We start from the raw sequence: 25,209 nt of genomic DNA on the forward strand, positions 1-25,209 counted from the left end.
AACTCTTAGGTACGCAGGTTTCCTCACGATGTTTTCCTTCACCGTTTAAGCAGGTGATAATTAATTTCTAATACGCACATAATTTTGAAAAATCAGAGGTGCGTGCATAGGGTGTAAACCTCGGTCCCCTCGATCAAGAGGCCGAGTTTGTTAACCACTAGGCTATCACTGCTGTTTCATATACCCACGTTACATGTACCAACGTTAATTTACGTTATCTATACAAATATTATAAAGAGGAAAACTTTATTTGTTTGTTTGATTGTAATGAATAGGCTCAAAAACTACGGGACCGATTTTAAATTTTTTTTACCATTCGAAAGCTACATTATCCACGAGTAACATAGGCTATATTTTATATGAAATATATTTGATAAATAGATTTGGGGGCGGTACAAAGTTTTTCGTGTCGGCTAGTATAGTAATAAAGAACTGTACAAAAGAAATGCAGCGATTTCAATTATTAGGTACATGTAATGTACCGCCATCTAGTGCCAAATGGTTGAACTAATTCAAAACCACGCTCGAAGATAGGAATTCTTAAAAAAGTTTCAGTGCAATTGGATGAAAGGTCAAATAAATAAACATTAAATTTAATACAAGAATAATTAAGTAGAATAATTAATTAGATTAAACTATTTATTTCAATTACTGAACGCAACTACATCAAATGTTACTATAGTAACTGTAATATAAACAAAGTGTACTTACTTCATCGTATATTCGAAAATACTTGTACAATACCGAAAAGGTATGTAAAACATTATTTAATAATTTTATTATGCTTTTTATTTATTTTTATTATGATTGTTGTTATAACAAGAGTAACAAACGTGCATGCAGTTCACCTGATGGTAAGTTGCTACTGCCGCGCATGGACATTGTAATCAACCCCAGATACGATTAATTTCTTATGTGAGTTCGGCCAAAGGTGCGCTGCTACCCCTGAGGACTAAGTTGGAACGCCTCGGGTAAATATGTCTCCCTTACCACACTTCAAACCGGAACACAGCAGCGCTACACTGCTGTTATTAGGCAGAAATAGGTGTGGCGGTGGTGCCGCCGGAGTCGAACCACAAAGCGTTCTATCACCTTCACCTCTTCATAAACCATTTATGTATATATATGATTCCATTGTAAACCTTAATTAAAGGTGCTTTTTACCACGCTTTTATTAGCTTGACCTGTACCTGTGTGTATGTAACGGAATTTTTGAACTCGATTTGTACCCACCTTGAACGGTCCGATTAATTTAAAATTTTGAATACTCATCAAAAACCGATGACAATACACGATTTTAATAATTTTGTCCAATTCTAATTTTGTCTCATCAGGACCGACAGGTTTAACGATTTTTGATGATATTTAGTTTTTTAAACTATTACTTATTATTTTCTAGAAAAAATCTTCACAATGCCGGAGTTAATAGAGCAGATGTACTGCTCTCAGCAGATCGTGATACCACCCAAGTTTCCATACATCTTGAAGAGGTACTGTAAAGGTAAGCTAAGAACATATTATTAGGGAATAAGAGAATTTTGCCCACCATATTGGATTTAGAGTGACGTCATTAAGCTAATCATGTATTATTTTTTGTTTCATGTTTTTAATTCTCTTTCTTATGTCATTTGTTGCGATCATCTAAATAAAATTTTCTTTCTTTCTTTCATTGTCATCCAAAACAAATGTGTATGCAAGATTTCAGCTAAATCGGTCGGGGCTAACTAGATTAAAAGTCAGTTGCAATATTTGATCCAGATGATGTTATGGATCGCTGCAATCGTAACCGTCACTATCGAATTCAAAATAAAAATATATCCTAAATCGTAACCGAATCTGATATAATAAAACTTGGAAATAATTTTGGATAAGAGATAAATGAGACAGATAAAATAGCCAACGCACGTTTTTTGTTTAAAATCAAATCATTGCTTATATGTATTTTCCTAACATTAATAACTCCTTAAAAATCACATGTCCTATAATTTGAAATAAAACCATATCCGTAACCATATCTAGAACCGTTAAAATATTTCTCATATATTCTAAAAAAGTTTCTATTACTATAAGGTTTGTGTTATCTTCCAGCTGCTATAAAAACCCAGCCCTACGACCTTCTACGCTGGTCCTTAGAGTACTTCAAAGCGCTGGCACAGAACCGTCCTCCCCCTGTTAAGCTGAGGCTGGAGTACCCCATCTACAGCACTGAGGGTGGTCTTACCAGGGGGTGCTTGAAGGTGCTGGCGCAACAGGTAAGGCATTATAATGCTAGAGGTGAGTAGAGTGCACTTTACCGAGGTTATGGTAAGGCAATTTCTTTTAAAATATTTGAGTAGCAAACTAGAACGCAGTCCATCTGATGGTAAGTAGTCAATTGCTGTATGTACTCTATTATTGTACTGGGCACGGGTCTCCTCTCATAATGAGAAGGATTAGACCATAGTCCACCGCGCTGGCCAAGTGCGTATTGGTCGACTTCACATACCTTCGAGATTTTTTCTTATAAATCTCTCAGGTATGCAGGTTTCCTTACGATGTTTTCCTTCGCCGTTTAGAAAGTGATAATTAATTTCTAATACGCACATAACTTGGAAAAATCAGAGATGCGTGCCTGGGATTTGAACCTCGGAACCCTCGATCGAGAGGCAGAGTTTCTTAACCACTAGGCTATCACTGCCTTTTTAAATCCATATACTTCCACCGAAATGCAGAACTGATTCACTCACACAGATGTACTATATCTTTCTACTACCATCGAACAACTCTACTGTACGCCAGATCAGATATTTCAAGTTATGTGCTCAATTTTTTTTAAGTTATTATATGTAATAATGTATGTAATAATGAATGAAAACCTTTCGAAGAAAGAAGGAAAGTGTAAGTTCTTTAAAAAAGGTCTCACGTGTGCATGAAGACTACAAATCTGCACATAGCCAGTGCAGTGGACGTAATAAACGTAATAAAGTTTTGAAGACGAAGTTTATAATAAAGGAATCGCATACTCATTTGCTACTTAAACTTCACAAAAACCATATCTCCCAGTTGGCAGGTGCTACAGAGCTACCTCTCCACACCGTCCGGGCCGCCTGGCAAAGTTTCTGTCTAGACCAGCACGAGTTGAGGCGGATCCTGTGCCTCTGTCAGGTGTATCTCAGGGAGGAAGTGGTTCCTTTTTTACACTTCATCGCGGTTGCTGGTGGGCTGTTGACTAAGGTTAGTTAATAGCCGTTGAAGGAGTATTGACTAGGTTTTTTTGGTTTTAGTATTACAAACTCGTGGTAAATATTTTCACCAAACCATTGCAACAGTTTCTAGCTATTTTTTTCCATGGCCTTGTTTATTATACTGATTGAAGAGCACTTAATATGTTTAATATTAAGGAAATCTTTCGTAAATGCAATCTACCTGATGGTATTTGGCTACTGCCGCCGAAAGACAACTGTAATCAACCCCAGAAAAGATTAGATATTCCTACCTGAGGTCGGCCACAGATGCGCCGCTACGCCTGAGAACTAAGCTAGAACGCCTCGGAAAAATATGTCTCGCTTACCACACCCTTCAAACCAGAACACATCAGCGCTTAAAACTGTTGTTATGAGACAGAAATAGGTGTGGCGGCGCTACCGCCGGAGTCGAACCATAAAGGGCTCTACCACCTTACATGACTGTACTATGTATGTGTTGTACTGATTCCATGAAATATTAGTTAATCCTGCATGTTTGTTTATTTTATCCAATAACTCCATGACTTACTCATAAAACTCTACGTTTCAAGACCCTAACCCACACGATGATACTGCTCTGCGAGACTCTGACTAAGGAGCCTGACGGCGGCTCCGCTGCCATCCCAGTCCACGACTTCTTGGCAATGTACAAGTTCCTGGCCGTGTTGGACGCTTCGAAGGACGTTAGGTACCTCAACGGGTATAGAGAGGGTGAGTGATACGTTTTGGTGTTATTTTTATAAGATTGGATTTTTTTAAGGTGGTAGAACCCTTTGTGGTTCGACTCCGGCGGCACCACCGCCACACCTATTTCTACCTAATAACAGCAGTGTTAGGCGCTGCTGTGTTCCGTTTTGAATGGTGTGGTAAGGGAGATAGACTTCCGAGGCGTTCCAGCTTAGTCCTCGGGGGTAGCGGCGCATCTGTGGCCGACCTCAGGTAGGAATATCTAATCCTATCTGGGGTTGATTACTGATGTCCATGGGCGGCAGTAGCCACTTACCATCAGGTGGTGCTCGTCTGCTACTCCTATATTATAAATTTAAAAAAAATTAAAAAAATTGAGTAGTCAATGTAGTCATATGGTCACTGCCACCCATGGACACCTGCGACCAACTCTGTATAGAAGGGTTCTGGAGTTTATAACAGGTATAAAAAACGCTTTAAAAAACGCTTTCTACACTCACAGCCCCACACTAGGATTCCCTGTATCGTGGGTGCTATGGACACACACAGAGACAAATACACACACACCCAGACCCAGAAACAGAAATCTAAATTCATCATTTAGAAATCTGTCTGGCCGGGGATCGAACCCGGGACCCTCTGCGCGTCAGACCGGCATGGTGACCGCTCCGCCACGCGGGTCGTCACCGGCGGGGTATGTTGCCACTCTTGAGTTGTAAGAAGGTCACCTCATAATATGTAAGCCACCCATAGCCTTCCATCTAAATGCAAGAACAGCCTCACACTAGAAATAGTAACCTCCCCGATGAAACCACATTGACTATAACTCTCTCTGCTCTCAAACTCTCTGATGGTCTCCTTCCATCTTCGATTCCTAATTTCTTTTTTTAATTAGGAGAATCTCCAGCTCCAGAGACTATTGAAGAAGAAGAGGAAGCTGTAGAGTCAATTCCAGACACTCGTATGGAGGTAAATAAAAAAATTGCCATTAAAATTAATCTAAAATTAATAAATAATCAATACTTCCAATGATTTGCTATGGAAAATCAAAATTTGACAATTTCTACTTACTAGAAACTCATATTTTGTAAAGAAGTAACTACCGCCGCCAATGTACATCTGTAATCAACCCCACATAAGTTGATTCCTACCTGAGGTTAAAAATATTTTTCCCTCGCTACTCCCTTCAAATTAGAACACAGCAGCGCTTAACACTGCTGTTATTATGCAGAAATAGGTGTAGCAGTGGTGCCGCTGGAGTCGAACCACAGAGGGTTCTACCATCTTCTACATAACCTGTAACATAATCCAACTAAATCCCTTGTTCTCCTCTCCTTCGTAAAATCACATCTCCTAATCAAAGCCCTTTTATAGTCCTCTTCAGAAGAATTTTGGCCAGATTGCTGCGATTTTCGAGAGCTGACAGTCATAGACTCTTACGTGCCACATAATCCAAGACTCAGTTTGAAGCTCCAAATGCCGGTGTTGGGAAAAATAGAGAGATCCCCATCAATAGAGAGGGCTAGTCAGATTGAGAGAGAGAATTACTTGCGGGAAAGGAAAGGTTATACTTGTTTTAGTCCAAGAGATATTTATTGACATTTGAATGAAAAACAGTGCAATTGATTCTTTAAAATGTGGTAAATAACTTCATTGTATTAGTTGTGACCTGATTAGTATTCAGACAACCTTATAAATTAATCTAAATCCAAAAGTCTTGTTTTCTCGTTTAGCATTTAGCGTCTTGTCAACTATCTTTAATTAGTTTTCTAATTTTTTGTTACTTTACTTGATGTTCTTAAGTTTTTGACAAATTTCGGAGAATTTGTTCCAGACCCCCACCTTAAGAGAGTATAAAAAATATAAATAGGATCTTTTATTCGAAAACTTTCCATGAAAAGAAAATGACTTCTTACTTTTCATCATAAAATCGTTAAGGTAATTCTTGATACATAATAACTTTATCACAAACTTTCAGGTAGAGCTCAGCCAAACGAAGAAGTGGAAGTTAGTAGGACCTTTGTACCTTTATATCCTTTATCCCTAAATTTTCTTTCCCTTTTCCAAAATATTTCGTATTTCGATCCAACTGTACTTATATTATTAAGTTTTTGAAATGAGATAGTCAAAACTTCAATTCAACTGTTAGATAAAATTACTTGTATCTTAAAAAAATGTAGTCAATTTCTAATAATTATTTCTGTATTATAATAACTTAAATGATGAATGACCATGAATGTTGATTTTGAAAAATGTATTTATTGTGTTTTAGAAAAAGTTACGTGAGATGAGCACTTCAAAAATGGACACACAGGAAGGAGCTCAAAAAGAAGGTTGGTAATAAAAGGATATTGTTATTAAAGCACATCTCAAATCATTTTTTTAAGCATGTGTTTTGGAATGGATAAACGTTAAACATTGGAGCAAAATACAGGAACAATTTCTAACAAATAATAACCAGAATTAGTAATAAAGTGTCCATGACATGACTGTGTAATAAATTGTTTTTCTTCTTCTCTTGCGGTGCCTCTCCAACTAGTGAAGGTCGGCTATCAGCTGTTTAAATCTCTCACGGTTTTTTGAGAGGCGGAATAGTTCAGCTGCGCTTGCTATTCCCGTCAACTCTCGAATGTTCCGCAGCCAAGATTTTTTTCTCCTCCCTACTCGCCTTTTCCCTGCGACTTTGCCCATTATGATGAGCTGGAGAAGTTCATAACGTGGATGCCGTAGAATGTGACCCAAGTAAGAGACTTTTCTCTCTTTGATGGTAAGCATAAGTTTACGCTTTTGGCCAATTCGTCTTAGGATCTCGTCATTGGTTATCTTTTGGATCCAGCTAACGGAGAGCATGCGTCTATACGTCCACATCTCGAAGGCTTCTATCCGTTTTTTTAAATCCTCTTTTATAGTCCAAGCCTCACATCCGTAGAGTACAATAGGCCAGATGTAACAGTGGAGTAAACGAGTACGTAACGCGATGTTAATGTTACGGTTGCACAGGACTTTTTTCATGGCTTTAAAAGAGTTACGAGCTGTTTCAATGCGTGCCTTTATTTCTGTGTCACTGTTCCATTCCTCGGTTAACCACGTTCCCAAATATTTGTATTTTTGTACTCTTTGAAGAGGGTGACCTGACACGGTGATGTTGCAGTCAAGGTTCTTTTCTTTTGAGATAACCAGTAACTTAGTCTTCTTTGTGTTCATTCTGACGCCCGCCCTTTCCCCACACTCATTAACTCTATCTACCATACGTTGTAGATCAGCCACTGTTGAGGCTATCAACACTGTATCATCGGCGTAACGAAGGTTATTTATGTTTCGACCATTAATGCTTACTCCACACGTAAGATCGTGTAAAGCTTCTGTAATTATAGCCTCCGAATACAGATTGAAGAGTATTGGTGAAAGGACACATCCCTGACGCACTCCCCTTTGGACGAAAATTTCATTAGTCTCCTCTCCTTCTACTCTGACAGTAGCACGTTGGTTCCAATACAGATTCTGGATGATTGCAACATCTTTTTCATCGAGTCCGATGTCCTTTAAGATAGCGATCATGCGGTCGTGTAACACTCGATCAAACGCTTTCTCGTAATCGATGAAGCAGAGATATACGGGTTGTTGCATGTCTCTACATTTTTGGACCAGAACCTGTATCGCAAACAGAGCCTCTCTTGTGCCAACACCAGAACGGAATCCAAATTGACTATCACTCAGTTGTTCGTCACATTTTATTCGAATGCGTTCGTGAATTATTGTAAGGAATAACTTCAGCACTTGGCTCATCAAGCTTATAGTGCGATATTCCTCACATTTTTTCGCATTATTTTTCTTGGGGAGCAACACAAAGGTCGATTTTAGCCAATCATTTGGGATTTGACCTGTATCATATACCAGGTTCATGAGTTTCACCAAGCTATTCACATTTTCTTCTTCCACTAGTTTAAGTATCTCTACATGTACTTGGTCGGGTCCAGCAGATTTTCCCGATTTTGCTCTACGTAATGCATTAAGAACTTCAGATCTAAGGAAGGGTAATCCGTCCGTGGGCTGGATGTTGTTATAGCAGCTTCTTTTGTTATCTGTGAACAAAGCGTTGATGTACTGCTCCCAGATTATTTTCTTATCGGCTATATCGACAATAGGAAGGTTATTGTCATCCACAAGCTGGGGCGTAGGATGTTTGCGGCCAACCAAGGCTTTAATTTCCTTATGCATGTTAAATGCGTCATGCTTTTTGTCTAGCTGTTCGAGATAGTTACATTTTTCACTGTATGCAATATTGCGGGCATAGCGGACTTCTCTCCTTATTATGCGATCAATATTTTTGTATTTCTCTCTGTTGTTCTTAAAGAGTCTCCTTTCTTCCATTAATTTGTATATTTTGTCTGTCATCCAAGATTGTCTAGGAATATATCTTTCCGGTTTAAGAATTTCGGAGTTAATTTTGTGTACTCGCGATTGAAGTCCGTGCCATATCTCTTCAGCCGTTCCTTGGGATTGTTTCGCTTCTACGGCCCACGCATTAATTGCCCTGGTCACTTCCAATTGAGAGTCGGCATTATTGATTTTGCGGATGTCCACCTTGTTACGCTTTCTTTGGCGAATAGTCTTTAGGACGAGTGTTAACTCTGCCACCACCGGATTGTGATCAGATCGGATGTCTGCGCCTGGATATGTTTTGGCGTTTTTAACACAGTTACGAAACCTGCTGTTGATCATAAAATAATCTATCTGATTTCGTATTATATGATCGGGTGTATGACGGGGAGAGGTCCATGTATAAAGCCGTCTAGGTGGTAACTGGAAAAAGGTGTTCATAACCACAAGATCTTGTTCCTGGCAGAACTGGACGAGTCTGTCTCCTCTGTCATTTCTTTCGCCAAGACCATACTTTCCGATGGTACCCGGTACCTCTCCAACTTCAATTTTGGCATTCATGTCTCCCATTACGATGTTTATGTCATGTTTCTTTGTGGTATTTATTAGTTTTTCAACTTGTGCATAGAACTGTTCAACCTCTTCTTCAGATCTGTCGGTAGTGGGTGCATAAAGTTGGATAATATTCAGGTTAAATGGTTTTGCCTGAATTTGAGTCATCATGGCGCGATTGGATTCAAATATGCACGTTGCTGGTAAATTAAAAGCTTTTGTGTTTACAATTACCGCGACTCCGTACATATTTGATGATTCGTTAGACCCAGAGTAATACATGAGGTGATTATCGTCAATCCGGTGTTCCCCATGATCCTTCCAATTAAATTTTATAAAAGATCTACCAGCAGACGACGACGATGACGACAATGATATAATGGCTTTAATATTAAGCTATACTGAACTAAACTCAACTAAACCTATATATACATACCTATAGCTCCTACCTATAGCACAACCAAAGTCTCTAATATGGAGCTTCGAAGTCTAGCAAAATTTTAACGCTTCCATGAAAACAAATAGTCAGACAAGCGCAGAAATAAATGTTCTATCCTAAACTGTTTGAAGGTGGTAGAACCCTTTGTAGTTCGACTCCGGTGGCACCACCACCACACCTATTTCTGCCTAATAACAGCGGTGCTAGGCGCTGCTGTGTTCCGGTTTGAAGGAAGACAGACTTTTCCGAGGCGTTCCGGCTCAGTCCTTAGGGGTAGCGGCGCACCTGTGGCCGACCTCAGATAGGAATATCTAATCCTATCTGGGGTTAATTACAGATGTCCATGGGCGGCAGTAGCCACTTACCATCAGGTGGACTGCATGCTCGTCTGCTACTCTTATATTAAAAAAAAAACTAAATTTACCTAAAATTTACATACATATTTTCTGTCAAGCGAGCATACGCCAGCATACGAATGCATGAATAACGCTGCATTTGTAGTATATTATTTACTAGAATAGTATTTACAAAATAATATTATGTAAGTGAAATAAAAGCCCATAGTCGATATTTTAGATCATTGTTGCCTTTGTCATAAAAAAATAAACCTATAATGATTTTTTAAAACAGATGCACATAAAGTAAAGGAACAAAAAGTGGATAAAAAGAAGGAGAAAGTTAAAATCATTGTTCTGGATGAAGATGATAAGGAGATCCCTTATGAGTTTTATGGTTATGATTCAGATTTTGATGTAGATATTGATATTGATGATGTAGATATTGTTAATTTGAGTAGTAATATTAGTAATGGTCGTAACAGAATTTACCTAGTGTAATATGGTATGTATGACATTGGTGAATATATTACATTACTCTTTGAAAAGAAATGTAGTCATATGAAACATAGTATGACGTAACAAAGCTAAATAGCCGTAAGTAAATTTCTTTTGAGATTAATGTAAAATTCAAACACCCATCAAAATATGTAGATTTCTAAACTGTAGCTTTTAGGCATACAGACACATTTGCGTATCTAACTATAATAATGTAAATAGGTAAAGTTTTCCTTGGTCTGTCAGTCTTTTTTGGTAGCTATCGATGAGTAATACCAGTAAAAATGGGGAATATATATTATATATACCGAAATATATACCGAAAATATACCGAATATATACCGAAACTTTATAAGAATTATTACGTAGCAGTAGATTTTAATTAATATAATAGCATAGTTATATATATTATATTAATTAAAATAATAAATAATACTCATACTATTTTAATTAGAACTAAATTGATTTCATATACCAACAATTAATTAAATATTGATGATAATCTCAATGATTTAAATAAAACAAAACTAATACAAAATATAGGTGAACCAAAAGTGACAATAGAAGAAGAAGAAATAGAAGAGGAAGCAGAGTTGCATATTTTAGAGGAACAGACTAAAGAAGTGGAGGTTATAGATCAAGAAACTGAGAAGATCGCTGAATTTGTGTCTGAAGTAATTATAATCAGCCTTGTGTTATATAATAAAGGTGTAGATAATATCTCTTAAAATTCAGTGTGTCTGTTACAGACAAATACAAAGAAAATATGATTTTTTCTAACACGTTTAGTGCCCAAACCGTTCAAAAGGTACCGTCTGTAGATATAGTATATAGTCAAAGTTTTGCCTGGATTGAGTAAAATGTCCGACTAATCCTTAAGCTCTCTTATTATAGAGCTACTTGGATTGTAAAGTACTTCCCAGTCCTTACTCCTCCCCATCCTAACGACCTTAGTCGTCAGGTGTGACAACACGTCTGTAATCGGCTTCTGGTAAAACTCATGTTCTATATGGAGTTGGTTACAGATGTCCAAGGACAGCAGAAGCCATATACATGGACCATAGCAGATAGACTACACGGAATAGCAAAACAAAATTTCTGGAGCCTTTCAAACATAGAACTATTTCATCATCATCATCAAGCCATTTCTGTCCCACTGCTGGGCACGGGTCTCCTCTCAGAATGAGAAGGATTAGGCCATAGTCCACCCGCTGGCCAAGTGCGTATTGGTAGACTTCACATACTTTTGAGATTTTGTTTAAAATCTCTCAGTTATGTAGGTTTCCTCACGATGTTTTCCTTCACCGTTTTGGCAAGTGATAATTAATTTCTAATACGCACATAATTTCAAAAAATTAGAGGTGCGTGCCGGGGATTTGAGCCTCAGACCCCTCGATCGAGAGGCTGAGTTTCTTAACCACTAGACTATCGCTGCTATACGTTGGCGTTATGTGGCTACTTGGATAGTAAATAACATCCAACTAATCCTCAATCCTTCCGATCCTAGTTGTACCACGACCGTGAGGACCGTCGTGAGGACTTGGAGCATACCTTCGACGACATAGCCGCCATAGTAGACCGTTTCAAGTCTGCTAACTATGATCTGGGTTAGAGTTTTACTCCTTGAAGTTATAAGAGGTTCATCTTTAGTCCTGCGCTGTCTTCGTCCCGCTAATATCTACATTTAGAGCCGATTTAAAGTTTAGCGCGCTCTCTACATATTTAATGCTGAATAAAAATAAACCAAGTATTTGACAAAAAGCTTAAATTTTGCTGAGATTGCGACTAACATCAATTTTGATTTTGATTCGGTTTGCGTATAACCTAATGGTGATTATGATCTAGTGTCATAAAACGATCTCAACTCCTCAGGTATGGTGGCCGGGCGTCAGATGTCAATAACCAGCGGTGAATTCATTGTCAGCCACATCGAGAAAGATATAATGGATTACATAAACGATCAGATCGCTATTTTACCTGATCCAGATTTGAAGAAGAAGAAGGTGAAATAGTTTCCAAGCCCAGAATTATTAGAGGCTAAAGAAACTATCGTAATTGATAGAATGTTTAAAGTTTTCAGTGTTTTAAATATTAAGCCATTTCATAAAGATGGTAATTTTAAAAGTGATCTTTTTTCATTTCGTTTGCTGCATCTCATCTCTGAATTATTGTAAAACAATAATGTACGGTTACTTTATTCAATCTCAATAGTCTTGTAGAAGTAGAAGTGGTTGCCAGCTGACTTATATATGTTACAACCATCTTAATCCTCAGGTGGCAACTCATCTATGACCGATAGACCGACTTTAGATTGAACCACTCTTCTATATCGAGTTGGTTACAGACGTTCATAGGTGCAATAGTCACTCTATTTACCATCATGTGTATTGCATGCTAGTTGGCTACTATATTTTTTAAAATAATACTTAAATACTCAAAATGATTTAAAATCCAGGCCAAGCCGGAAGAAGTGGCAATGATTCGTGATATGTTGGAGACTTTCCTCGACGAGAACATGGACGTTATTGTTCCTGAGGTCGAAGAAGTTGAAGAAGAGGAGCAGCCTATACCAGAGGTATATAATTTAAGAATAATCAAGGCACTTCAGTTTGAGCAGAAATTGACCAGTATTTTCAATCAATAGTCTACACTTTGTGCAAGAGAATGTGCACTTGCTGTATTACTTTATTAGAATAAATAACTCCCAAACTATGACAAAAATAAATTTAAACTCTTTTATCAACTGTTTCATCAAAGACTTATTTCCTGTACGGACGCTATTACTATTATTAATCTATTTATTTAAAAATTTATTGCATCATCTCTAAAAAGAAATGTACAAAAGGGCAAACATAATGCCTGATGGCATTCTCTACCAGTCAACCCTGGGTGAATGTAGAAAATTTGCAGCAGGTGTTACAAAGCAACAAAAGAAAAAAACGACAAACAATAATGAAAACAGCAGTTATTATAAGTATGTATTAGGAGTAAGAAAAAATACATATTAAAATGATTTAATAAATTTATATTAATATAAATATATAAAATTAATATATACAGGGTGAATCTCCATAAAGTGCACATATTGAAACAGGTAAAATTAAACCGCATTTTGTCTGCCGCAAACTTTACACTTGAGTTAGAGGCGTGGTTTTTTTAGTGTTTGAAAGCTAATACGACGTAGAATTGCATTAAATAATAATAAAAAAATAAAATGCCTAGATTTTTTTGAGGAAATTGATGATTACTGAAAATTTTACCTAAAAAAGTGCTTTTTTGCACTAATCTGACATTTTTTTCCTGGGAAGATGATTTTTTTTTGTTTTTTTTTTCATGGATCAGTACGGCCTATAATTGGCATTCATTGTAATTTTTGTTTGAACATGATAACTCTTTTAGTTCAAAAGTTATAGCGATTTATTTACTTTAGGTGCACAATTCCAAAAAAAAACTTCAAAAGGTCGTAAAACCCAAAAAAAAATTTTTTCATTTTTTTTTAATTTTTTTTTGTCGACAAAATGCGGTTTAATTTTACCTGTTTCAATATGTGCACTTTATGGAGATTCACCCTGTATATGTATATATACCTATATATAACTAATACATATAAATAAACTCATACATAAAATTTATTATATATATAATTAAATAAATACACACAAATAGTAACAACAGGCGATTAAGAGTTCGATGAGGAATTTAAATAATGTCCTCGGACAAGCTTTTTATCGCTATTACAAGCATTTTTCTGAAAAAACTTGACATGTTTCTCTTTTTTCTGGATTTGCATTGCATTTTCGGAAAATTTTGGCTACACCCCGGGTGGCTGTCATTTAAACTACGCCAATAAACACTTACTAAATCCCTGATGTTCATTGTGCAAAGCCTTTCTATGTACCCTTCGTACAACAATTTTATTGTCTTTTGGATGTCATTCAACCACATCAAATCATATAACATTACTTACCATTCTCAGATTACTGTCGTCTACGCGGTCCCCGGTATAGGGCCTCCAGTGGAGGAAGAAATCAGGAGGGAGTTCATTGACTACGCTCTGGACGTGTGCAAGGTCCAAGCTGACGTGTTCATGCCGAGGAACATACGGCACTTCATGTGCCCGCCGTTGGAGAAGTAAGGATCTATAATCAGGCATTACGTGGCAAAATAGATTTTTAATAATATAGGTGTACCAGACGAGTATGGAGTCCACAGTGATGGTAAGCTACTGCCGCATTGGACATCTGTAATCAACCCCAGATAAGATTAGTTTCGTAACTGAGAAGTAAGGATCTATAGTACTAGTTATAATATAGAGAAAGCAGACGAGCATGCAGTCCACATGATGTTAAGCTACTGCCGCAATGAATATCTATAATCAACTAAGATAAGATTAGATTCCTATCTGAGGTCGGCTGTAGTTCGGTTCTGGGAGTAGCACCGGAGCTGAACCACAGCGGTGGTATGTCAAGTCTACCAATACACACTTGGCCAGCGCGGTGGACTACGGACTAATCCTTCTCATTCTGAGAGGAGAGCCACAGCAGTAGGACAGTAATGATGACGATGATAATAATTTAAGGCCTAATTTAAATACTTAGATATTTAAATAAATAGTATTGTATCATTTTAGGTACACCGAATACAAATATAACAACACAGAAAATAAAGAGGAAGTTCCTATGGGAGGAGTGATAACAGATTAAAAACACTGAAATTTTAACAATTACTTACATAATAATTATTTTAACTTAGCACCTCACGCTACTAACACAAGCATAGTCTGAGAAATAAGGTCTGTAATCAACGAAAGATGAAGATAGTATCACCGCACTCCACAACTCATTAATAGGTGGCGCTACAAGTATTCTGAATCATGCTATCGAAGGTTTTTCAACAACTTGCATATATACGAGTACAATACTTGAACTAAAATAAACGGAATCCGATCGATCCAAACAATCTCGACTGATGAAAGATCCTTTAAAATTAGAAGAAGATGTGGAAATAATGATAAATGATTTATTCATTATTAATTATGAATGACATATCTTTCATCAACGTTCAAATATCTGGTGGATGGACAACCATCAAGGAGTAATAGCACATATGTGGGCGACCATACGTTCGTCCGCAACCAATCTGGGGTTGATTACTGATGTCCCTGATGTAACTGATGTTCCCTAGTTGGTAAATTTAAATTTATTGTTACAGCACTTTTTAAAAACGTAAGTAATAAGACTAGAAGTATAAAAACATGATATTTTGCACAGGAATTACTTGTATATCGTGTATGAGCACTAAGGTTTTAAAAATTTAATCTCTTCTAGTCTAAACAGGTATGGGGAAGAATGGGGGATGACCTATTTAATAATTGTTATTCTATAATTCTTGTTATTATGCATTTTTAACTATTTGGAAAAGGAAATGGTTCTCAAAGGATACTAAAATTAATAAAACATCAAAAACTTTACATTCTTTTTATTTTAATATATATGGAATAATAAATTAACCCCCCTATGTATATATCGTCCTATCACCAATCACGTTGGCTGCCTACGGACTATCTCTGTCTCACTCACCTGGGCTTGTATAGCGCTATCTCTGTCTATAATGTTGCCATGTAGACGAATATGGAAAAATTACATTAGATTTAGTGATTTATTTTAAGATATTACATAGGTTTTTAGAGTTAAATATAGTTTAGACAGGTGTAATATAATTACAGATAGGGTATTCTTACTACATGGCAACACTAATAATAAATAAATCTTTGATTTTTCAGAATTTTGCTTAAGCAATCAATTTAATTAGGAAAAGGATTAAAAATTTTAATAATTTTGAGAGCATATAACTGGCTTACAGCTGACAACAAAAGAAAAAATAATTTAAGTATAATATCTCTAATTTTCTTTTATTTTAAATAAATTTCAAATTGATTGTGAGATAAGTAACAATGCCAGTTAATTTTAGATAAAATTAATTAAGTTTTTACTAGCATAATTTTAAAAATAATTAATTTTTAAACCAAAGAGCATTACGAGTAGCAATAATTCATATACAAAAAGTAAAATTGAGTTGAATAGTTGTAATTCAAAAAAGTGGTTCTTGAGATGATTTCTAAAAAGAGTAATTTCACCTTGAGTATTACCACTTTATTTTAAATAAAAGCCATTATTTCTTTTTCTATTTTTAAAGATAAAGAAACGTGTCCATTAACAAATAAATTAAAAAGGGAAAAATATGACCATATTACTTTCAGAGTACTTGATGCTTTAGAAATAATAAGCCTCCACTAAGCTTTTTTGCTCTACTCTCCACTAATTCCTTAAAATTATTCCGTATGTACAATATAACAACTTATTTTGACAAAAAATAGCATAACACGCAGTACTGTACCACCAGATACTTTTTTCACAACGGAGTTCACTAATGTATACTACTAGCTGACCCGGCAAACGTTGTGTTGCCATATAAATAAAAAAATGTTAAGGGTGAACATCCCTTACCACTTAGGAGTATGAAAAATAGATAGTATCCGATTCTCAGACCTACTGAATATGCATATAAAATTTAGTGAAAATCGGTAAAGCCGTTTCGGAGGAGCACGGTTACACGTGACACGATAATTTTATATATAAAATAATATAACAACTGTAGAGAAGTACTATTCAATTTAACAAAGCGACTAACTTAGCCATTTCATTTAAACCATCGAAAAACGTACGAAATATTAGCTACCGTTCGAAATAGCGCTATTTCCATAGTCCAGGTACACAGAGACAGAGACTATCAACCATTGAGCATTTTCAACCAGCAATCATTATTAATAACACTCCACCAAGATTTTACGGATTTGACCATAGCTATAGCCGCTGGCATCTAAGCGAAAAAATAATAAATATAGCATTCTCGCGCGGTTTCCGAACGAACGACAGTAGCGTCACCTGGTGGTTGGGTATGTCAACTACTAACACGTCACATTGATTTATTTTGACTACATAATTTTGTTACTATTTTTAGGTTAATTTGACGGGTTTCTGTTCGTGTCGTTTGTTCGCACACCGCCCCATTGCACACACTCGAAATCGTCTAAAACTTACAGCGGAAATAATCAAAACATTGTCTGGCATCAAGTGTATTTGGATTTAACTTTGGATAACTAAATTCTATATACATAATAATAAAAAGTCCCGCACAAACATTTTTTATAACCATTTGAGACGACAATTAAATACAAAAAGCATACTCGAACGCAAATACTTTACAAGCTCGCTAAAACAAATTGAAATACCGAAGGTTTTTGTTCAAAATGTACATATAATATACTTACAAGCGAAAAAATCAAAGTTCTACTCATTTATCGCCCTCCTTTCACGAATCGAGTCACAAACTCACTAAAATTAACTTAAAATTATTTGAAACACTGGAAGAAAACGGTGTCGGTTTTTTACGTTTTTTAAGTTATTATAAAAATAACCATATTATCGTCATCAAATTTGCATTATTTATATAATTTCAACAACTACAGTCGCATATAACGCTACTGACTCAATACTAAACTTACTCAAAGTTAGTTACTCTAAGTTGAGCATCTAAAGTTTGAGTCATTAACTTTTAAAATTTTACTAAAATGGCTACATGTAAATGCATATGAATACATCGCATAGTTAAACGGTTAAAACTATGTATATTTGTTGTAACCAAGTTTTTTATGTGACGCACTTGTATTTCATAAAATGTAAATAATAAATTAATTCTCTGAATTGAGCATCTAACGCGAGATAGTTAGATGCTCAATTCTGTATTTTATCGAATAGATAATTGATCTTTAGTCTGTGGATAATAACTTTATAGATATGGAAATAATCTCAGTCTTATTCAACTAAATTTTACTACATTTTAAACAAGAATTTTGGAGACTTGACGCGAAAAACCGACAGCGCATGAACAATTTCGGTGACATATCCGAATATGTGACAGCGTAAGCATTATGCATTAGACTTACTATTAAGAAAAATGCTAACAATAACACTTCGTAAAAACTTAGGCAATACTTAAAAAGTACAACTTATACCGAATATTGTGTGGGCATTTAAGAGACATACGCGTTTCATTCTCAACATATTCATTATTTATTGTTCGTAATTCAAATGCAGGTAATCATTATTACATAGTCATATTCGAACAGAGTCATCATTACATCGCTGTAACATTAATGATTAGTTCGCATTAATGATGTACTCAAAATAACAAATTGTTCACACACAGTTCTTCATAAATATTTCGTTTATTCTTTCAAATGCAAAAACATTTGAACCATATGTTTCAAGCGTGTCAATTTGATACATATAATTATTTAGTAAGCGATATTTTTTCCAGCAATTATTTTAACGAGTTTCGACTATATTGATGCGTTATCGTTATAATTATCGCGTTATCGTTAGAGTTAACGTTATTTGTACTATTCGTCAACATTGTTCATTTATGTTGCAAAAAGTTTAATATTAACAACAATTGTGACTTTTTAAAAATTGTTTCCAATCGTGTACGGATCAGAGGAAGACTACCGTCAATTTTAATTATCGAAAGCTTATTACCGATATATCTACTAACGCCCGTCCCTATCGAGGTGTAATGACCAGAACGGACAGAAACACATTTCTTTACCATAATCTTCATTGTCTCACGAGTTTTTTCGACTTTTATAGTTCTCAGGCTAAGATAAATGTAGCCTTTCAAAGTAAACATTGAAAGATACCAAATTATATTTTGCGTAATATGATCGAATCACGCACACATAAAAAGAAAATATTAAATGAATCGTTATGTTGTAGTACGTTATTAAATGCTTAGAAAAAAATGCCATCATGTGCCATCATATGCGCAAATTGAATTTGATATCCCAAAAAGTTTGCAATATTTGCAGGATGTTCATTTACTTACACAAGTGCGAGTCTTTATTTAACGCAATGACATTGCATTAAATTTAAATTTTATATTTAACCTGAGAACTACTTTGGTTATCCAGGCATATGGAATGCAGTTATTATTTCATATTTTACTTAAACGTAATAAATTCAGTTACGGAAATACTTCATAAATGGGATTATAATTAAGGTAACCTTATTGAAATTCAAAATTATATTTTTCTGAGATGTTATTAGACTATTAAAGAAGGGAGATCACCAACCCGATGGACAGATGTTGTCAAGAAAACCAGCAACACCACAATCTACCATTCCCTACACATTGCACAGAATCGCAATACTTGGAAGACGATCGTAGGCAAGGCTGTTCTTGATGTTCACGACCCTTAGTCATGAGGATTCGACTAAGAAGCCAATTCAAAATGAATGCAATGAAAATATTGAATTGAATAAAGAAATATCCTGTCCGTTCCACATAAACCACCACCAAAACCTACCATACATCCATCACCTCACCACCTAACCACCTCATCATTCTGGAAGTAAACCTAGTATTATTTAATAGGAAAAATTAACCGAAATAGGTAGATAAACCAATCACCTTACATTATATCTAGGGAAGCGTCGTAAGGTGGAATATATAAAAAAACGACAATAAATAAGTGTAGAGTGAAAAATCGAAAATATTTTTTCAAAAAACATTCCCTTTCCATCATTAACCACCCCATTCCCACTAATTTAATTAAATATTGGCGTTATATTTAATAACTAGCATTAATGTATGCTCAACAAGCATAGTACGTATTCCAGCTGCTCAATTCTTAGTAAGTGACGTGACTTTACTATTTTTTTAACAATTAAAAATTATTATAAAAAAGCTAGTAATTTTTTAAACTTTAAATGACGTTTAGTGATTATGACGTGAAAAAATAACATGGGTATTAGCCTGTACGCATTTTTAACGAATTAAATTTATTTCGAATTTGAGTTCAAGAGCTTTGATGTCATGCAATTTTGATTTTTATGTTTATGTTATGTTTAGCTGCACGCCTTGCTAATTTCTTCTAGAGCATTTATGCCTTTTTAATTATATTAACATGACTTATTTTTATTCATTTTTGTACGTATAAAGTTTCAATTATACAACAGACGCCATACTTTAAAATCAATAGTGACGTTTCAAGCGCCATTTTGATACTGTAAACAAAATGGCGGAAATCGATGACAAGTATTTTTTTCTGTAGTATTTTTTTAAATTTTGTAGTCACAAACATATATTTAAGGATTGTTAATTTAAAGTTTATACTTCCTCCTTGCCATCGTAATTAATTTTAATTTTATCAAAAATTTTCAAATTTACTAGTGGCGCATTACAACAATTTAACATTGTACGTACCTACATTAAATTTAATTTTATAAATTATAAATCATATTAAAAAAAGAACATTTCATTTCAAATTTTAAAATTTTCATGAATTACCTATTAACCTAAAATATGAATAGAAAAAAACTGAAATGGACTTTTAAATTTTCATCATATTTTTACTAAACCATTGTGGCTTATTTTAAATTTTGAGCTTTCGTACCTAATTTATAATGTTGCCATTGGAATAAGAAAACCATGTTTCCATAGATCGGGCAAAATGGGTAATTTCGCTAAAAAATGTATAATTCAGTTATTATTTGTCTAGGAATAAACTAGCAATGTTTGAATAATTCATCTAGCAAGTTATTGACTTCCTTTAACAAACGTATTCCAACTAGATACACAGAAAGAAACTTTTACAAAATGTTGCCGCAGCAAAAACATATAGGAAGTTATACTTCTTTTGACGGGTTTGGAAAAAGAGATCAGAGTGTGTTTATTGCGTGAAATAACGTTACGCGCGCAAATCTAACACATTTTTTAAAATATGGAACGGAGTTACGCGCGCCCATGTAACAAATTACCGCGCACTATTTTATTTATTTGGAGTATTTACTTTCGTCTATTGGTCCTTTGTTCAGTTTTTTGTTCGAATACATAAAAAAGTAATAATTACGCCAAAGAAGTGTAACTTCTTCCGTACGTACATAATTTTCAATACGAAATCCCCACATTTTTCAAAGCATAAAAATCCTATCCATACCATACCACAATTACAAAATTTATCAAACATATAAGTATAAAGGAAGATCAAATTTCATTCATACAGCCTTATAAATAAAACTACTAGATAGTAGAAAAAATCTCTACCAAATATTAATTAATTCTTTAGAATTTTGCATAGTAGTATATTGTGCAAATAAAAAACATGGAAGAGTCTAGATTAATGGAACACAATTTCTTTGTATCTAGTTGAAGCACCTACAATTTTAATTTAACGTAAGTTTGAGTAAGATCGACAAATTAAAACCGTAATTAAAATTAATGTAATACCCGCTCCGGTCTACCGGACAGTTTACCTGCGCAGGTTTGCCTGTACAGATCAACCGTCGGTAGCGTGTATGGGGACGTTCCGGTGTACCGTACGGTGTTCAGTTCTGTAGCGATTGCATCGATTGAAGACGATGACACGCCGTACGGTGTTACACGAAAGAATTGATTTTTGACCTTGCACCGATCGCCTACACAGGTTCAAAAAACTGCACAGGTCTATTCCCACACACAGTCCGGTGTACCTGCGCAGGCATACCTGAACAGGTAGACCTCTCCCGTGCACCGTAGTGTGTAGTGGAATAAAGGGTATTTTTTTAATGGCAACATTATATACCATAAATTTAAAATTGTCTATGTTAAGAATGTTGACAGTTTTAAAAATAAAATCAAAATCACGAATAATTTGATTCTATCGGTTTTATCTTACAACCGATCTTACCCCAACTTACTTATAAGTATATCGTAATCATAAAACTGGATGTTAGCTTTAAACTATTGTACATTAAATTATTTATAACTATACTTTTAACAAATTTGAACTTAATCATTTTATGTATTCATCCGAATGAATATTTTATTATTGAGCTGTTATGTTGGTACAAAAATTATTATTTTGGAATAATAAACTTTTAATGTAACATTTGTAGGACTAACGCCTAGCGCTTGGAAAGGTCCGTGCGACGTACGTCAAAGTGACATTTGACGTTTGTAACAAAAATGTTTTTTTTTCTTTGTGACAAAGGCAGATGCTCGCTCAGCCAACAAGTATTCATTTAACTTAATAATTTATAAATAACGACTAAAAACTGTCCGTATGTTTAGAACGAGGCATGTTTTGTTGCAAATCGATTTAATGTTCTTATAATCGTTGAAAAGCCGTCCATTTTATGAATTTGTCGCACGGTACAGAAAGCAAATGACAGCCCCTTAAAAGCTTTAGAGGAAAATGTACCTAAAAATATTTGATTGACGTTCACCTTTATTGGTGTTGACGCCATTTTGTTTGCGTGAAAGTAACGTCAAAAAACCAACGTTTATTTTAATAGCAAGCGTTTCAATGAAGTTTCTAATACGACAGATCATTTCAACAATTAATATTTTTATCAATAAGATTTTTTATGTTTCACAAAACGAAAAGTCAGGTTAGGGTTCCATCGCACAGCGTAACACTAATAATATCTCACGTCAGTCGAACAACGTTGTAACTTGCTATATTGCTATTCAAAACTGATTCTCGACTACCCTCCATCGTATTAGAAGCTCGACTGAACTATAACGGGCTGTATTCATGTTAGGATCAGGCGATGGCGAGTAAGCGCGCTGCTCGCGTTAGGAAGTCCAAGATTCGATGCCAGAGGTTCCGCAACGAGTTGGAGCGGCTGAACAGAAACCGCCAGAGGAAGAACACAGTCGCCACTTGGGTGATGATGTGCACTATGTGTAACCTGGAAAAGATTGACGGTTCTATGAGAACATACATAAAAAATGCATAGGTTACTACTATAGCTAAAAGAGGGGTTCACAACAAGCTGGGGGAAATCCTGCTATTGTCTTTGCCTAAGGGGTAAGACTCAGTAAGTGAGATCTTATTCGTTTAAACTAAGTATAAAAGACTAATGTACCTGTAAAATACTCTTTACCAGTAGATCGATCAGGCAAGGTGTTAGGTCTATTTTGGGTCTAAACATTAAATGCAGCGATTTCAGTATTGTGGTGGAGGTGGATACCCTCCAAAACAAACACCTAGATGATGGACACTGTTCCGGGTCTGGGTGTTTGTGTACGTGTGTGTGTTAGAAAATACTGTTAAATAACGAGCCGACTTACCTGGGTGTCCAAAATAATGGGAATCACCAACTTAATTTGAAGAAAAGTAATGATGTCAAATTGTCAGTTTAAGTTTTCTAAGTTTTCCTTTAAGGATTCAAGGTCGCGCCCCGGAAAAACAAACACCTAAGTGATGAAATCAGAATTCTGTTCGCTACCTGGGTGTTTGTGCATATGAGTTTCCATTGCCCTTATGTGGAAGAGAAATACTGACCTACGCAGCACCTGACTTACGTTAACGTGTGCATGACAGAAAAGATTGTGCAAATACCAAGTAACCTACCGGTCCAAAATAATCTATGAGGAATCACCAACTGTGGCTACAGAAGATAAAAGCAGCGATTCCCATGTTCATCCCTACTGCCGAAGGTTCTGAGTTTGATCCCCGAATGAACAAATACCGAAATGAGGAAATCAGGACTCTGTATTAGGTCTAAGTATCCATGACCCTAACGTGGAAGAGAAATACTGACCTACGCAGCACCTTCCTGGACTTGGGCAGCGTGTCCGGGCTCTCCTTGAAGAGGAACCTCCGGATGCCCAGCACGTACGACTCGATGTACGCGTCCCAGTCGATGTTGGTCACGTCGAAGTCGAAGGTGCTTCGGTCCTCTTGCGAGAGGTAAGTGCATAGTGCCTTCACATTGTCGTCCGCGAACGCCCATTGGCGCGTCGTGAAATATTCTAGACAGGCTGATGCTTTTTCGAGTTTGTTCTGGACTCTTACCATCCTGGAATTGGGAGGATCATGTATTATTTTTTGTTTACGAAATTCGAGAAGTGAACGAGATTGTAAGAATTCATTGGATATATGAAATTCAAAATGACTGTGATTGAAATGCAATCCGAGATCAGGAATCATAGGTACGTACAGTCGTACAACTTATGGAGTTTGGGATTCATCAAATGCCTTTAAATGCACCAAAGTAACCTTCGAAACAAAACCAATAATAATTAACCTTCTGTGGTTCAACTTCGGCGGCTCCACAACCTTATCTAAAAGTGTGAAAAGGGTGCAAAAGGGAGCGACATATTTTTCTGTGATATTCCAGCTTAGTCCTCAGGCGTAGCGGCGCATCTGTGGCCGACCTCAGGTAGGAATATATAATCCTATCTGGGGCTGATTACAGATGTCCATGGCAGGAGCCATTTACTATCCCATGACCTGCATGCTCGTCTGCTGCTCTTATATTATAAAAAAGTAAATATTTTTCCGAGGCATTCCAGCTTAGTCCTCAGGCGTAGCAGTGCATCTATGCACGACCTCAGGTAGAATTACAGATGTCCATGGACAGCAGTAGCCACTTACCATCAGGTGGATAGCATTCGTGACTGCTGCTCCTATATTATAAAAATCAAATATATTTTTGAACACTCACATAGGTTTCTTTCCAGACAGCCAAGCAATAAAATCCATAACATTTGCAGGCGCACGATGCTGTAGCAGCGAGAGGGTTCCGTGCTTGAGGCGATTGCTGGTTATATCTCCTCCGGGATACCATACTACTTCATCTGGAAACAACAGGTTAAATATCTCAATTCTTACCGGAGCCTCGTCATTCTTCTTGTTGAAAGTGTGGGGTGGGGACTCTTCAATATACATTTTGTGACAGGAAAATTGATCGATCGAATCGAATAATGTAGCAGAAGCATATTATTTTTCGACTTTTATCTTTCGTTACTGGCAATGTACAATAGTAAAAAAATAGTACATAATTAAGTCAATAATATGTATTCAAAAACAGATGGTGTTAAAACAATGCTAAGGATGACAATGGAGCAGCAAGAGTCGCACCGAAGGATGAGGTTCCATCCACATCAGCTTGACCCGTGGCGGTCCTACACGGTTCGGTTTGCACGGTCATTTTTACCGTGTACGTGCAAAATGTGGAATGAACTTCCTCCTGAGGTATTCCCTCAG

General features: G+C 36.0%; 2 protein-coding genes across 4 annotated transcripts in view; one reads left to right on the top strand and one right to left on the bottom strand.

Annotated features, from left to right (window-relative positions):
- Positions 1–1,405: 1,405 nt before the first annotated feature.
- On the top strand, positions 1,406–15,583 carry LOC140756946 (uncharacterized). 2 transcript variants are annotated; one of them, XM_073092485.1, is made up of 15 exons: positions 1,406–1,501; positions 2,089–2,252; positions 3,043–3,213; positions 3,776–3,935; positions 4,807–4,880; positions 5,286–5,475; positions 5,890–5,918; positions 6,184–6,244; positions 9,913–10,014; positions 10,659–10,789; positions 11,623–11,722; positions 11,988–12,118; positions 12,571–12,690; positions 14,092–14,246; positions 14,746–15,583. In XM_073092485.1, exons 1-15 carry the CDS (start codon positions 1,414–1,416, stop codon positions 14,816–14,818), a joined length of 1,749 nt encoding a protein of 582 aa, XP_072948586.1. In that variant the 5' UTR covers positions 1,406–1,413; the 3' UTR covers positions 14,819–15,583. The 2 variants fall into 2 exon arrangements, with proteins under 2 accessions (XP_072948586.1, XP_072948587.1); XM_073092486.1 differs by lacking the exons at positions 5,286–5,475; positions 5,890–5,918.
- Positions 15,584–21,218: 5,635 nt separating this feature from the next.
- The window catches only part of LOC140756948 (putative fatty acyl-CoA reductase CG5065), a 51,169-nt gene continuing 47,178 nt past the window's right edge, over positions 21,219–25,209 (bottom strand). For both annotated transcript variants that reach the window (XM_073092489.1, XM_073092490.1), the window contains exons 10-12: positions 24,668–24,800; positions 23,762–24,019; positions 21,219–22,906 (exon numbers count right to left, since the gene is read on the bottom strand). In XM_073092489.1, coding sequence (XP_072948590.1) covers positions 22,759–22,906; positions 23,762–24,019; positions 24,668–24,800 — 539 coding nt within the window. In that variant the 3' untranslated portion in view covers positions 21,219–22,758. The remainder of the gene's footprint in view (positions 22,907–23,761; positions 24,020–24,667; positions 24,801–25,209) is intronic.

The sequence above is a fragment of the Epargyreus clarus genome, unplaced genomic scaffold (assembly GCF_041222505.1).
Source record: "Epargyreus clarus isolate Ecla_fem2 unplaced genomic scaffold, WU_Ecla_fem_2.2 ptg000036l, whole genome shotgun sequence".
Lineage (NCBI taxonomy): Eukaryota > Metazoa > Arthropoda > Insecta > Lepidoptera > Hesperiidae > Epargyreus > Epargyreus clarus.